Below are 15,208 nucleotides of genomic sequence, written 5' to 3' on the forward strand. Positions count from 1 at the left end.
ATGTATGTGAAACTTTCACCATTAATAAAACCAAGTGTATGAAGAAAATACAATCTTTGCCCCACTCCATTACCTTATTAAACCAAGGAGACAGCTGTCCATCTTAGAAAATCCAAACCAGACATGCATGCATTGATCGTTCTGAGTCATTTTTTAAGAAAAAAACCCCCCACTAAAATCTCTAGTTCCAGCTTCTTAAATGTGACTGTTTTCTGTTTTCTTTAGTTTTCTATTATACTAAACTAAATATCTTCAGGTTATGGACTGTTGCTCAGGACAAAACAAAACATTTGAGGTTGCATCTTGGGTTCTGGGAAACAGTAATTGTCATTTTTCACTATTTTCTGACACCTTTTAGCCCAAGAGACTAATCAATGAATCGAGAAAATAATCGACAGAGTCATCTATAATGAGCAAATTGTTTACATTATCAATTAATCTACAGATTGTTCTTTTGGTTCTTTGATTATGAAAAATGCTAATCACAATTTCCCAGAATTCAAAGTGACAAATGTTTTTTTCCCCCTGACCAGCAGTCCAATCCCCAAATATTCAATTTACAATTATAACAAACGGAGAAAAGCAAGGTAAATCTTTTCATTTAAAACTGGAACCAGTGAGTGTTTGTGTTGCTTCATCAATTACTATCAAAATTGTTGGCAAATTAAATTTCTGTGTTTATCTTTTATTACATAATTGTCTTTTAGTCAGTCTAGAAGGCTGTTTTCACATTCATCTGCTAAAGTAGGGAAGTTTCTCACCTTGAATCTGAGTTTAAGGGGCTGACCTACGAGCATGATTTGTGACACTACAACTAGTTTGGAACAAATCATGGTCCCGTATACAACTTACACTAGTGTGATATGAAAACTTGAAGCCTGCAGTGCACATACACTGAGAATGGACTTTACAGTGAAGTAGACATCTTGTGTCCAGCAGTAACACTTTTGAAATGAAACATATTTGCATATTCATAGACACAATTTATTATTCCAAGGAGAGGATTATTATGTCTGGAGATTTCCTCCAGACATGTAATGTCCTAACATGTCTGGAGGGAATCTTTAAAGCCCGTTATGTGGTTATTGGGGACAATACACAGCCTGCAAGGTATTATTCAGGGACGAAATACCTTATTTGCGGTGCATAGCGTAATGACGTCATGTCCTCAATTCGTGTCACACTCTAAATAGTCCGTATTAGACGTTATCGTTTTTAACTAACCAAGCTAAAATCTTCTTTTAAACTGCTAACCTCCCGATACATTTTGTCTGATTACATTCTCTGGTTTTAGTAAAGCCGTTGGATTGCTAACTACTTGTTTTGAAGACAATAAGCTCGCCAAAGTGTCTGTGGGCGTATCAACCCACCTAGTGCACCGGATGCACCACCTGGTGGTGGTGGTGACTAGCTTCATTTTTTTTCCTTCCTCAGGGGTGGTGGCCGCTGTTTTGCTTCATAGCTTTCAGATCAGCCCTACGAAAGCATGGGAATGTAGCGAGGGGAATTTCAGTGTAAACTTGTGTTAAAAGTGCTCGATAAGTTACTGTAAGTTTCCCGGACGAGCTGTTCCGCATCTTAGGAGCTCCGCTGTAACGTCGAAGGCCGTTTGAGAGACGCTGTTGGGACATTTCGCCAGCGAGCGACCCCGGACAAAGGAAAAGAGAGTTGTGAGCTAACGTTAGCTGGCTCCCGGGCTAACTTAGCATTCCTCTAGCTGCGGCGCAATGCAGGCCATAAAGTGTGTCGTTGTCGGGGACGGGTGAGTCAACTTAATCGAGCTGACTACTAGTCTGTGACTCACATTTAGTTTTAACTTGACGCCAGAATGACCAAGTGTAACATCAGCTGAATACGGTGTCAACATACAAGCATTTTGCTTAAGATTTTTCTAAACGGGTAAAGTTAGCTATTAAGCTTTAACTTTAACTACCTGTTTATGTCCCATGGGTATAATTTAATTAACTTTAATCTTTTTTATAATAAGAATGATTCGCTAATAATCACTTAAATTAGTTTTAACGCTAACTATGGCATTAACAAAATGGCTAGCATGAAAGTGGTTGGCGTAACTTAGATTGTTTTCCTCACTCTCTGGTAAGTCAGACATCACCGTGCAGCTCACCTATCCCTCCAAACCAGAGTTAAAAATGATATTTGGCAATAGTTGCCCTCCAGCTGAGAAATTGGAAGAGTTAAGTTGCTTGTTTGTGTCAGTTATTGCAGTGGTATTAGCTGCAGCGTAATGCACTGTTGTGTTATACATGCGGCGTGTTTCCAGCCTCTCAAAAGTTAAAAGTAAATCAAAATGCTCGGTTTGCCACAGCTAACGATTGACAGAAGATAAAATAATGAGTTACGAGAATCTTTACAGATGTGTAATGATGTGTGGGAGGTTAAACACACTCATAACTTCTTGTTCTGGGTGTGGTGGATACCGCAGCAGCAGAGTCATTGATGGGCCAATACTTTGTTATTTTCGATTTCCACTAAGGAAATCCTTGTAGCAGATAGGATTTATACACACAATTAGAGCACGTAATGGTTAGAGTCATTGAAAGCATCTGATTTGGGTAATACGCCTCCTCATAGTGATCTCGCAGTTGTGTTTGCATATTTTGTGAACCCAGTCTACACTACATAAGCCTGTTTCCCCAAAGTAAAGGAAGACTATGGTTCATTTAACAGTATTTGGTTTTAAACTAGGAGGCGATCCTGATAATCATTAAATATTTTAAGTCATTTATAAGAGAAAACTCCAGAAAAATCCTCTGGGTAGAGCTTCGCAAATGTGACTATTTGTTAGTTTCTAGGTGTTTTCTAATAGTAAATTGAACATCTTTGGGTTTAGGGTCATTGGTTGCACAAAATAGTGAGTCTGACATAGTCGAACGTATGTAAATAGACATTTTTCACTATTTTGACACTTAATATAGAAAACAACAGATTAAATGATAATGAGAATAATGGTTAATTGCAGACCTAGTGTTGACCTGCTAACTAGGTTGCTACTTAAGACTATAACTCAGTAGTACAAAAGAAAAAAAAACTGTCTTTTGGGGTATTTTTTAAAAGTATTTTTTCCTCTCCTTCACTCCTCCAGAGCTGTGGGTAAGACCTGCCTGCTCATCAGCTACACCACCAATGCCTTTCCTGGAGAGTACATCCCCACAGTGTGAGTATCTGAGACTGTAGTCCTCTGTGAATTATTTATTTATTCATGACTAGAAGTCAATCAACTCCAGCAATCCATTATTTGTCTCCACGCTATTTCCAGTCCATCAGTCACAGTATATACAGCAGAAGGTGACATCTTATTCCTCAGTTTTGAGATGTAAATTTGGTTGCTTGCAGAACAGGTTACAAATCAATGCTGTGGACTGTGACTAAGCTTGTAAAACAGCCAGGAAACTAGATATTGCGGGAAGTTAAGAGGAAAGCTTGCTCCATATCTGATTCTAGGCCAGCTGTGGAGACTGTGTCGATGTGTATCACTGTCCCCGTGGCAAGATTTTGGTTCAGCAGAGCCAGATTTAATATGCGATGAGTGATTTTCGACCTTGCGAGGCAAAGCAGCACAAAATATAATTAAGAACTAGTTTTACACTTTAAGACTTATATGTTGTTATTTGCCTGCCAGATTTAATAGTAACTCATTCTGACTTTATCGCTTCCATCAGGTTCGACAACTATTCCGCCAATGTTATGGTGGACGGGAAGCCAGTGAATCTGGGCCTTTGGGATACGGCAGGACAAGAAGACTACGACAGACTCCGCCCACTTTCCTACCCACAGACGGTACGGTTTAAAAAAAACAAAACAAAACAGTCAGACAATGCTGTATTACATGATACCTGTTGTGACTCTCTGTGACATGCGGTATAAGCCTTGAAGTAAATTTTGATGTTGTTGATGTCCTTACATAATCCATCTGGAAAGATTGTGTATGTAGAATGAATAAGGAAGTTAGAGGGAAAGAAAAACACCACACCTTTTGTGCGACATGAACTACTCAAGGAAGTGATTGTTAAAGGCTGTGTGATTGTATTGTTTCTTCTTCTTACCAGGATGTGTTTCTCATCTGCTTTTCGCTTGTGAGTCCGGCCTCGTTTGAAAACGTCCGTGCCAAGGTGAGTGGATGCAGTGAGTGTATGGTTAATAAAAATAAAAAAAAAACAGGCTACGAGAGGCATCGTGTGATTTTTGATAAGCCTTCCAGCATGACTTGGATGTTTTTTTAGATTTTCTCCAGTAATTTTCATTCATATATTCAATTATTGGTTTCTGCTTGGAAAATCAAAAATGCATTTATTTGCTCAGTAATTATTATGTCATGCTTTACAGCCTCATTATTAAAATGTAAAGATTAGTTTTGTCCGCGTCAAAGATGAAATCTGTAATGTTGTTTAATTAGTCACATTTACTGTGGATAGAGACTTTCTTCATACTCCTCTGTTAAGATGTATTGATCAGGTTATATTGGTCTGATTGGCAATGCCAAAACATTATAACTTCAGTACTTTTATCCTCACCTTCAGTGTACTGTAGCTGGTGATTGTGTCATGAAGTGAGATCAGTGGATTAACCAGCCATCTTTGGACATAAATGAGGGTATCTGGTGCCATAAAGCTGATCCATTTTTAACTTATGCTGCGCAGCTAACTGGCTCCAAGCACGCCCAGATTGTAAATAGAAAAACAAATAATGTCAGCAGTGTGTTTTCAATAAAGTTACAAGTAATAAACACATGTGAGTGACATGTTAATAGATCAGGTTAATCACTTTGCTTTCCATGGTAAATATATAAAAGATGTAAATCCAGACAGGGTTTAAAACAGGTTTTCTTGTAAGTTCAGGAATAAAGTTGACCATAATAAATTACATTCCCATTTGAACATTAATTGCACTGAATTATTTTCATTCCTGACAGGATTCCCGACACTAATTTGCTCAGTATGGCTAGCATTTACTGTCTTATCCATCACCGAAGCTCAGGGTAACACGAGACCACTTTGTGAATCTTTATAGACTCAATTAGTATGCAGTATCTCCACGCTGTGCATTAGCTCCCAGTAAATTATAAATGCAACATTTCGGTCAGATAATGCTTACTAAGCATCCGGTTATTTTACTACAAGCCTTATGTACACAGTTAGATTATCTAGGTTTTGTCTGGAGCTATGGTGGCAGAAACAGCCACACTCTTAACTGTTTTGAACTGCATTTCTTATTCACAATAGTTTGTTAATCATCAGACAAATGGAGGATAAATTACAGTGACCCATTTATTTCATATTCTCACTCTGAACTTGATCATGCGGTAAATATTAACCATATCCAATAAGGCATATATATTAATTCCCACACTTATTTTTAGCCATTTATTTTGAGAATTTGGTCCTTGTATTATGTCTACTCTTTTTATTACTTATAATTTTATTGTGGTTGTGTGATCATACTGTACATCTTTTACCTGACTGAATGTTATATCTGCTTTAAGCATATTTCCCCATGAGCATCGACAGCATCTCACCCTCATAGCTGCTTTTTGGTAGCTAAGCTAACATAGTTGGCTTATATTTATAAAATGAAATGTTCGAGATAACACACAAGTTTGGAAGGTTATTCCCGTCTTCTCACTGCTGTGGTCTCTGTGCAGTGGTACCCTGAGGTGAGACACCATTGTCCCAACACTCCCATCATCCTCGTGGGCACCAAGTTGGATCTGAGAGATGACAAGGACACCATGGAGAAGCTGAAGGAGAAGAAACTCTCTCCGATCACCTATCCCCAAGGCCTGGCGATGGCCAAAGAGATTGGTAACACTCGACTGAGTTTTCTCTTGACAAGAGTAGATGTCACAATTATTCAAGGAGCATTTTAAAACGTATAATCGTAAATCTTTCTCTGTACTACTCCCCCAGGTTCCGTCAAGTACCTGGAGTGCTCAGCCCTGACTCAGCGTGGCCTTAAAACTGTGTTCGACGAGGCCATCCGGGCCGTCCTCTGCCCTCCACCTGTAAAGAAGAAGGGGAAGAAGTGCAGCCTCCTCTAAGACTTCCTCCACTGGATCGGTTACAGGGGAACATGACCGCTAGTGGTTAGGGTGGCTAAAAACACAGGAGAAACACACCAGTATACACACGATAACAATGTACTCCAGATTCTTTCCTTCCATACGTGTAGCTACAGCAGTTATACCAACCATTTCCATGAAGAATTTGACATAGGGTCAGATTTAGGAGAAGGGGTTGGAAGATTATAGACCCTAGTTTTTTTCTTAACATCGTATACTGTCTAGACAAGACTATGAAATTATGAAATTCTTGAGGCCTTCTAAACATGGATTGGATTTTTTTTTTTTTTTTGGAAAATAGACCGTGGAATGTTTTCAATTTGTTCTTCCACTGGTTGTCCTCCTTTTTTGTTTACAGTCTCGGTCGTTTGTTTTTGAGTGGAAGAAATATTGCCAAATACATTCTGCAGACATGCTGTATTTCAGTCGATAAGAAAACCTTTTGTTCTATTGTCTCAAACCCACTACACCTTCAAACTACAGCTGACCATTTGCTGTTGTGTGCTGCTGTTTTGTTCAGCTCCATAATAGATGGCATTTTATTAATTTCATTTCCACTTTGCGAGTGCAGTCACGTGTCATCGCACTGTCAAACAAGGAACTTGAAGTAACCATCTGTGAAGTTCTTTTTTTGCCTCAAATTACTGTTCATGTATCATAATCTCTTTTATCAGTAGTTAGTTTTTTCAATCCTAGCAAACGTGATTTATGTAAAATTCATTCTCATGGATTGAATGACGCCTGAGACATACTGAAAATTCAGACCGGGAAGAGGTCTTCTGACACCAACAGTGCTATTAATCCCTGAAAAATCAAAACGATCCAGTATTTTATGTGTTTGGCTCCCACTGGACCTGTCAGGTTAATGGTATTTTTTTTTTTTTTTCTTTTCCTCTTTTGCAACATTTCCCTAGAAGTGTCTCAACTGTATAGCCCAGGAGTGCAAAGCTGAAAACTTTATTAGATATCGGATTAGAACTGTTTAGGTGTTTCGGTGGCGGGGAACAAGAGCACCTTTAATGCTCTGTGGGCATTTATCAGAAACCTTTTGTGCAGCACATTTGATTTATTTTTTAATAGCATCACTACTGGCTAAGCAATGTCACTATCACTAAGAAGAGCATTTATGCCTGCTAATAACAGTAACAAAGCTACTGTCGGTTATGGTGTAGTATACAGTGTACTCATCTTTTTGTTATAATCATGTGATTGACTATTTTGTATCTTTCTTCACAGAAGTTACACTTCACTCACTGTATTGTTAAACTAACACTATGAATATCCTTTGTTTATTACCTCTACAGTTAACGCTACCTTAATCTCCCTACAAGCCTAGCTTTTTGTAATTAATGCTGATAGCATGTATGTGCAACATATACTGAAAACTAAGATTAGAATTGCTACAGTTATATTTTTTGCCTATTTACAAAATGTATTTGAACTACTAGATCAGGGGTTAAGTACATGTTGCTCATCTGTATTGTATTCAGACATCAAGCTGTGCTTTAATTCAAGCCAATGTTGTGACTCTTTAGTTTTATGGATAAAAGCTATTGTCACTTTTTGAAAAAGCCAATAAATTCCAATAAAACTGAAACTCTACTCTGCCTCTGTTTGACAACGCAACCTCAGTTTCCCCCTGGATGCAACAGTTGTAATGTTAACACTAAAAATGTTGAAGTCTGACAGTACATGCTTCACTCAGACCGTAATGGAAAATGTTGACGAATAGAACAAATAAAAATGCTTCAGATTAAATGCTGTTAGACACTGTTGCCAGATTGGGCGGGTAAATAATATGTGTAATATGCTCAACACACAATGACTGATATCACAGAGGAAAAAATGACTAAGTTGATGACAACTAGGCTAAAACTTTTTTTCCCTTTCAGATAATTAGTGAATCAGCTATAGAACATAAGCCTAGTAAAATCTTACATCTTTTAATATAAGTGTGGACTTCTTACATTGAATGTAACTTTAGCTAAAAGACTTGCATTTTTCATTATTGTAACTGAATTTAGATTAATCTAATTACACCAAAAAAATAGGTCCAGAGGTATTTGACTACTTGTCAGTCATATCTGGCAATACAGTAATCAATGGAAAGACAAAGTTCACACATCACACAGTTGGGATGGTTTTATCAACGGTGTGATAATTCTCATGAGGGGAAAAAACATTTTACATCATTTTACAAGAAAAACCAAAACCTGACAAGGTCATGTCAACATAATTGACAATTCATAAACCCACAAGGTTTTTATAATATATTTGGCACAGAAACAAAATCTGAAACCTTAAATTAAATTTGTTCATAATCCTCATATTAACAATTTGTCACTATATTTGTGTTTCTAAGGCATTTCTCATCTTCAGTCTCTCACTGGCTTCGACCGGACGCTGATATCAGTCATGGTGTAGTGGTTCAGGAATCAACAAATCGTAACAATGTCCCTGAAGTTGTAGGTATGCTGCAAAGAAAACAAGAGTTACTTCAGTAAATTAAGACTTAAGGCGCAGTCATGTATCAAACTGAAGGATTCTCCATTGACCCAAGATGAGGAAGATGTTAAATTGGTCTGATTCCTTGGTTAATAGTGGTTAAAAAATGCTCATAGAAACAGCTGCTTTGGATTTCTCACAGTAAAACCTCCAAATTAAAAAACAAATTATTATTACCTTTCTACCAGCTCTGCACCAACAATGTCATGAATGTGGTATTTCATGTGGAATTTCACTTGCGAGGTTGTTCGCCGCTCCTCCAGCTCTGCCTTTAAGACTTCGCTATATTTGGACTTCTTCACCATGCCGAGCACGGCTTTACGACCTAACAGGAGAAAGTGGTGGGATGGTCGGAAACAAACAATCCGCCCAATTAACAAGATACTGTCAATAACCCGGGGGAATGACAGACATTTAGGTGAGACTCTCTCCAGCTGTCTGGTGATCTGAACACCCACCTTGTATGAAGTACTTGGTGAATTTGCCAGAGTTGGGAATGGAGAGCCACCAGCTGCCTGCGTCCCTCACAGTCAACACCCCTGACTTCACCAGCTGCCTAGTTGGTCAGAAAATAAAGGAAGTGCCGATCTTTGAAAATGACAAGTTTAAGGTCTCAAACCTAAGTATTTACACACAATGTAAAAGTACAAAAAAAAAAAACTCAAAACAAGAAACTTAAAGCAATTTTTAAATACTTAAAATATAAAAAACCCTGAAAAGGTTAAACTTGAGTCCACTGTGGGTGTGAAATCTTTCAAACGATTGATTTTAGAAGTAAACTCCAGTGTTTGCGACAGTATTTCACAAAGCAAGACTCAAAAAAACCCAAAACAAAACATGATGAGGTTTTTTTTCCATACGTTATCTCAGAGTCTGTGAAGAGGAATTCTCTAAGCATCTTGTCTTTGCTGAAGCTCAGATCCGTGCAAGGCGACAACACTTTCTCTAAGAACTTCTCCACTGTCCCTTGCGTCACTCTGCCCTCCTCTCCTGCCAACACTTTGGCCTTGTAGTCCGAGGCGAAAACCAGCCCAAAAGCTTCTGCATCAAAGCCGAGCTGGAACATCAGAAGTTCTCCTTGTTCGCGTAGTTTATTCTGTCAACCATAAGGAGGAGACAAGGTTGTATTTTCACATTTAAATCAAAGGAAAAATTAAAACATGTTGGACCACAAAAATGCACCTTACCACTTCCTTGTCCACCATGGTCTTGTCATCGTGTATGCTGTACAGTTGGTGCTTGAGTACAATTTGAGGTAAGGTGTCATTGAAGATCTTTCGGGGGAACAGGGTCATGATGTACTCCATTGTGGATCTGATGTCAGTCGGTCCTTTTAAGTGAAGAAATGGATGCAAAGTGAATTTTACATCCTATAGTAAGTTTTTAACAAAACTGTAATTAGCTACGAATTTAGCAGCAACACCTACCTTCACCATCACTGACAGCTCCAAACTTCTGAGGGCCATTTCTTATTTTCTTTACCTTGAAAGTTTCTGAAATCAGAGCCCGTTTCCTGTTCATACCTGGAGGACAAATGTATGGCAAAGAAATCATGAACCCTGTGACCCGACACCACTGAAATCCCCACACCCCATTTTTTAGATGTTTTAATTCAGTAGCTAATAGGAAGTAGGAAAAGTCGTTTTTATACTGTGAATCACACCCTCTTGCTCTGTAAACATACAAAGTAATGGACAGTTTAGGTTTTGCTAGACAGTTTTCTATTCAGGGTGCCGTGACCAAATTTGTATACGTCAACAATACCCGGCAGAAACCTAACTCCTCTTAGATACTAGCGATTTATAGCTATAAGGAAAACGCAGGCTGTCTTCACATTTTGACTTTAATTTCTCCTTAAATCATCCATGATTTTGACGGGACACACAATTTGCCACGACGCTCCGATTCAAACATTTGGCTTTGTCATTCCTGTCAACCGGCACAAATTAAGTGTAAGCCGAGCTAATGCGGCTAGCTAACTGTCACTTGGTCTGTACAATGAAAATACCAACACATATCTGATATGTTAAATCAGTTAAAAGCCTTACCTGGATAGCTACTAATAACAGAAATACTAGTATTCGCATTGCTTTGGTCTCATTCAACACCACACACTGCTCACAGCTTCAACGGCTCCAACAGACAACTTTAAAAGTCGTCTTCTTCTTCTTTGGAGCGTAATGGCGGCTGTCGCCCTTCAGGTTGCTTTACCGCCTCCTTCTGCTTTTAGTCCTCCTCAATGTCCAGTTGTTCTGTCGTGGCGACCACTGAGCAGATTGGATAGAGACATTATGGAAGTGTTTGTTTAATGTCTGTAAAATTTTATTATTATAGACATTAAATGGTTAGGATTTAATCGCTTCTCCACTCTCCAGTGCAGAAGGTGGCGATATTACGCTTGGTGCCAACCGCCGTTAAACATCAAGAAGAAGAAGAAGAAGAAGCGGAAGAAGTAGCGTTGTTTTGAATTAGCATTTGATACTAGCTACCAGCTAGAAAAACAAACACACTGTTTTTTACCATTGTTATACTCACTTGCCGTTTTTGTGTCAATTGGGTAAAATGCTGCACCTTATGATTTTTGACTCGAAGTCGTGTTTATTATCGTGACTGACTGGGCATTGACACAAGCTTAGCTGATTTTGTTGTGTATCCTCACTGAGGTATGTTATGTTAAATCAAACACGTTTTTTACCTGTACGAACATGTCTGTTCTCTGTTATATAAACAGTTATAATAATAATATAGCCTAGTTATTTGATATGTCTTGCTTTGAAAATGTGTGTTTCCTTGTATTTGCAGTAAATCACTTTTAGCAAAATTAAATTAACTTTAATGGAAACCTTTATGCATGCAAATACTCATATACAGTATAAATATCTACATTTAAACATGCGTACATATATGTATGCATATCTTATTCACATATACATTATATACAATTATTTACACAGACAGGACACGAGAGGTGATGTGTTCAATTGTGTTGCACTTTAAGTTCAGTAAGAAAAATAAATATAACTTTATTGATCTGGCATATGTGTCTAATGTCTGCAGATAGCAGTATTAGCAGTGTTAGCAGCTTGAAATACAGTTATTGCACATGTAGCAGCAATACAAAAGGTTTGTAATGCCTCTTCTGACAATACCGGTGATGATGAGGCAGAGCTTTTTTTTTTTCGTTTTCCTGCAGGAGAATAATACTGATGAGTGTTCAGTAATCATAACTCATCAGTATTTGATTTGATAATGATTTATTACTCTTTTCCCCAATAGGAAATGGACCACCACAGATCCTACAATCCCAGCTCCAGTTACCACAACCAGTCAGCATACAAGAGAAAGAGAGATGACGCTGAAAGAAATCACTATGGAAATAAATACTTCAGACCAAACCACCACCACCAACACCACCATCAGTCTGGACCACCCTCTAGGCAAAATCCAATCAGCTCTCAGGCTTTGAGCACCAGAAGGGAGCTGTATGAAAAAGACTTTCCTGTGTACAAACAGCCTGTGGAAGTGGGATGCTTTTCCCTCGACTCTGAGCGAAGATTCTTCAATGACAGCAGGCAGATGAGATACTATGTGGAACCTGACAGAAATCCTAATTTTGACCTGAGGGATGGATACAAGGATCGCTTTATAAAGAGAGACGACAGTGTGAAGGAGAAGCTGGACCACATCCTGCGGTGGATCTTGGCCAACAGATCAAAGCTCACGTCAAGGACGACCATGGCCTCATCAAGGTAAGTGTCATTGTTAGTTTATTGTTTCAGTACTTTTTTTCCTATGCACTGTTATAGGTCTAGGTCATCACATAGGGCCAACCCAGACAGATACTCACTTGTGATCCATGGTTTCTAATCCAACCACCTCTAACCAGAACTGTGTTTCCTGTTGGACGTGTATTCTTTGATCAACCTCTGCTCTTCCCAGTGCTTTAGATCTTGACTTTGTGACATGGCGTGGTCATCTGACCAAGCTGCTGACCACTCCCTACGAGACACGGGAGGGCTGGTTGCTGGCGGTCACCAGGTTCGGGGGAACGCTTTACATCAGCGAAGTTGAAACAGATGCTGCTCGAAGGGAACGAGACAACCGCACTGAAAGGCATGAAGAGATGATGTATTGGGGATACAAGTTTGAGCAGTATGCATGCACAGGTATGCAGGTTCATGCTGTCGTATTATACTGATAACTGCTGTTTGATTTGTTTTCTTTCATACCTTAGTCATTAACCACCTGTAGTTTCAGAGGGAGATGAGCAATGCGTGCAAGGGGCCTATGTAGGGGGGAGGGTGCAGTGTGCGTGCTACCCCCTGATTGGGCGGTGAGTGCATCTAAATTTTCTCAGGACGCTGAGGTGGAGCCTCAAGGGGGTAAACCAATAGCAAGGCCCATTAGAGGGCTCCACAGGTACTCAGAACTGGAGTTACATCCAGGTAACTGCTACATACCCTCTCATAATTTTGACTGTTACAAAATTTTGACAGAATTTTGACTTACATACAGTGAAATAAAAAATGCATTTTCTTAACTCTAATCCTGTGTCCAAATGTTAAGTTATCTATTGGCCAAATATATGTAAAAAAAAAAAAAAAAAAAAATCACCCTTACATCAAAAGCCCTTCCCCTTCTCAGTATTTTTTGAACTTGCAGTATCATGTGTCAGTGGTCTGTGTTTGGATGTCAGGTGGCAAAAGTTTTGTTTACATTTTCCAAAGAACATGGTTTAGATTTAATTTATTGATTTCTCCCTCGACCTCCGCTTCCTAATCTAACAGTGCAGAGACCAACACTTCTCCAATCAAATCTGAAGAATTTAATTTTAATTCCTCTGATAATTATACCGCACCCAGAAATCCAGCTCTTTCATTTCACTGTGAAATACAGGATAACTTTTGACTTAGTATCTGATAATTTTGACTCAATATGAGTACATGAGTCCAAACTTTTAAAGTGTTTTATTTGGCTTACATACATACCATGTCAGTCTGTCCTGTGATGACATTTGACACACAAACCCAAATCATACAAAGCACACTCTGTGATAAGTAGATGTTTGAAAGACTTTGTCCATCCCTGTAGATAACGTCCAGAGTTCACCTGACCCGAGCGGAGTGGTTAACACTAATGAGGCCTTCTGCACTGTGGTGCAAACTCGGCTGGCAGATCACAAACTTCTGTTCTCTGGTGAAGTGGACTGCCGGGATAAAGATCCCAACGCTCCAGCTCCTCCTGCCTGCTATGTTGAGCTGAAGACCTCTGCAGAGATCTGTACCCCCAAACAGCGCAGCAACCTCCACAGGTAACATGTTTGATGAAACAGTAACTCTTTAGATAATAAACCTTTTCATATCATGTTTGCATGTTTGTTATTGGTTTTACCTGCTCTCAACTGTTTCTAAGTTAATTTTGTTGGGTGGTCCTCAGGTTCAAACTGCTGAAGTGGTGGGCACAGTCTTTCCTCCCTGGAGTCCCTCGTGTTGTAGCAGGTTTCCGGGATCATGACGGAGTGGTCGTCTCTGTGGAGACATTTCACATCTCCAAGATTTCACATCTCATCAAGGTACAATGTGATGAATGACTGTTCATTAAAAACTTGGGAAATCTATTTTGACAATTTCTGCAGATAAAAGTAATTTGACATAAGTAAGTCTAAGCTCACATGATTAATTCAAAATATTTTCTGTCTCCTATATTCCTTTTGGACAGAATGAATACAACTGCTGGAAACCGACAGTCTGTATGAACTTCTGCTGTGATTTCTTGTCTTTTGTGAAACGTGTTGCTACTGAGGACAATCCTGGGTGAGTTGCAATGACACACACCTAATTCATTTTTAAGTAAATTGTTAAATGCAGTGTATTTGCAGCCCTCTATGTTGTTAATGAATCATTATTGTTTCCCTTCCAGTATGGTGTATCTGTTCTCTTGGGAGCCCCACAGAGATGTGACCTACTCAGTTCACAGAGACTCCCAGTATTCCTTCCTGCCACACTGGTATGTGGAGGAGATGACCAGTAGTCAAGACTCACACCATCAGTCCTGAGTTACAACTGATATGTGGTCAACAGGAACTGTTGATAGATTACTATGAACCTCCAATGGAAGGTTCTTTACCAAAATTTTTTTTAAATTTAATGTCACTGATTATATACTACTCCATGATCTTCTTGTTCGTCTTTTACAAGCGAACCATGTTTGTTTTTTCCACCTGGCATGTGGTGATTTTAAATAAAACAGTAATTTTAGAATGATGTCAATGTTGTTTATAAACCTTTATTATGTTTTGGTTATAACAATAATTTAAATCCCCCAAAAAACAGAAGTAGTTTATTTAAACAAAAATTTAAAGTCTGTATATTTAAAAAAAAAAAAAAAAAAAAACAACAACATGTGGTGTAAATAAACAAAGATGATTTCAAGTAGGCATTGCATCAGCAGTTACAGATTATTTTCATGTAAACTGTTAAGACAAACATTGCAGCAATGTCACGTCCATTTTGAGAAATAAGACAAGTGGTTATTGCAAGAAAGATTAGTGGTGAAGTCTAGTAATATTTGTCCAAAGGTTTCATCTTTGTCTTTGCTGTTTTATAATTAACAGCGATGCATTCACTA

General features: G+C 38.7%; 3 protein-coding genes across 3 annotated transcripts; 2 read left to right on the forward strand and 1 right to left on the reverse strand.

Moving 5' to 3' along the window:
* Positions 1-1,210: 1,210 nt before the first annotated feature.
* LOC121883468 (ras-related C3 botulinum toxin substrate 1-like) lies at positions 1,211-7,673 on the forward strand. Its single transcript, XM_042391747.1, has 6 exons — positions 1,211-1,762; positions 3,104-3,175; positions 3,681-3,798; positions 4,068-4,130; positions 5,660-5,819; positions 5,925-7,673. Exons 1-6 carry the CDS (start codon positions 1,728-1,730, stop codon positions 6,053-6,055), a joined length of 579 nt encoding a protein of 192 aa, XP_042247681.1. The 5' UTR covers positions 1,211-1,727; the 3' UTR covers positions 6,056-7,673.
* A 530-nt stretch (positions 7,674-8,203) lies between these two features.
* LOC121883466 (serine/threonine-protein kinase 19-like) lies at positions 8,204-10,734 on the reverse strand. Its single transcript, XM_042391746.1, has 7 exons — positions 10,630-10,734; positions 10,009-10,104; positions 9,769-9,911; positions 9,442-9,677; positions 9,040-9,137; positions 8,759-8,906; positions 8,204-8,550 (listed from the first exon to the last, which is right to left on the reverse strand). The coding sequence occupies exons 2-7, from the start codon at positions 10,100-10,102 to the stop codon at positions 8,505-8,507; spliced, it is 765 nt and encodes a 254-aa protein (XP_042247680.1). The 5' UTR covers positions 10,103-10,104; positions 10,630-10,734; the 3' UTR covers positions 8,204-8,504.
* A 292-nt stretch (positions 10,735-11,026) lies between these two features.
* Positions 11,027-14,841, forward strand: dxo (decapping exoribonuclease). Its single transcript, XM_042391745.1, has 7 exons — positions 11,027-11,244; positions 11,858-12,330; positions 12,521-12,747; positions 13,673-13,892; positions 14,018-14,153; positions 14,300-14,394; positions 14,501-14,841. The coding sequence occupies exons 2-7, from the start codon at positions 11,861-11,863 to the stop codon at positions 14,634-14,636; spliced, it is 1,284 nt and encodes a 427-aa protein (XP_042247679.1). The 5' UTR covers positions 11,027-11,244; positions 11,858-11,860; the 3' UTR covers positions 14,637-14,841.
* The last annotated feature ends 367 nt before the right edge of the window (positions 14,842-15,208 follow it).

Source organism: Thunnus maccoyii, chromosome 18 (genome assembly GCF_910596095.1).
Source record: "Thunnus maccoyii chromosome 18, fThuMac1.1, whole genome shotgun sequence".
Lineage (NCBI taxonomy): Eukaryota > Metazoa > Chordata > Actinopteri > Scombriformes > Scombridae > Thunnus > Thunnus maccoyii.

What these genes read in the sequence shown, in the direction of transcription:
- LOC121883468 (XM_042391747.1), top strand. Translation starts at nt 1,728, where the DNA reads ATGCAGGCCATAAAGTGTGTCGTTGTCGGGGACGG. An exon ending in CACTTTCCTACCCACAGACG is followed by an intron (nt 3,799 to 4,067) that starts GTACGGTTTAAA and finishes TCTTCTTACCAG; the next exon opens with GATGTGTTTCTCATCTGCTT. An exon ending in GGCGATGGCCAAAGAGATTG is followed by an intron (nt 5,820 to 5,924) that starts GTAACACTCGAC and finishes CTACTCCCCCAG; the next exon opens with GTTCCGTCAAGTACCTGGAG.
- LOC121883466 (XM_042391746.1), bottom strand. Translation starts at nt 10,102, where the DNA reads ATGAACAGGAAACGGGCTCTGATTTCAGAAACTTTCAAGGTAAAGAAA. An exon ending in CACCAAGTACTTCATACAAG is followed by an intron (nt 8,907 to 9,039) that starts GTGGGTGTTCAG and finishes TTCTCCTGTTAG; the next exon opens with GTCGTAAAGCCGTGCTCGGC. An exon ending in GGTGCAGAGCTGGTAGAAAG is followed by an intron (nt 8,551 to 8,758) that starts GTAATAATAATT and finishes TTTTCTTTGCAG; the next exon opens with CATACCTACAACTTCAGGGA.
- dxo (XM_042391745.1), top strand. Translation starts at nt 11,861, where the DNA reads ATGGACCACCACAGATCCTACAATCCCAGCTCCAGTTACCACAACCAG. An exon ending in CAGCGCAGCAACCTCCACAG is followed by an intron (nt 13,893 to 14,017) that starts GTAACATGTTTG and finishes GGTGGTCCTCAG; the next exon opens with GTTCAAACTGCTGAAGTGGT. An exon ending in GCTACTGAGGACAATCCTGG is followed by an intron (nt 14,395 to 14,500) that starts GTGAGTTGCAAT and finishes TTTCCCTTCCAG; the next exon opens with TATGGTGTATCTGTTCTCTT.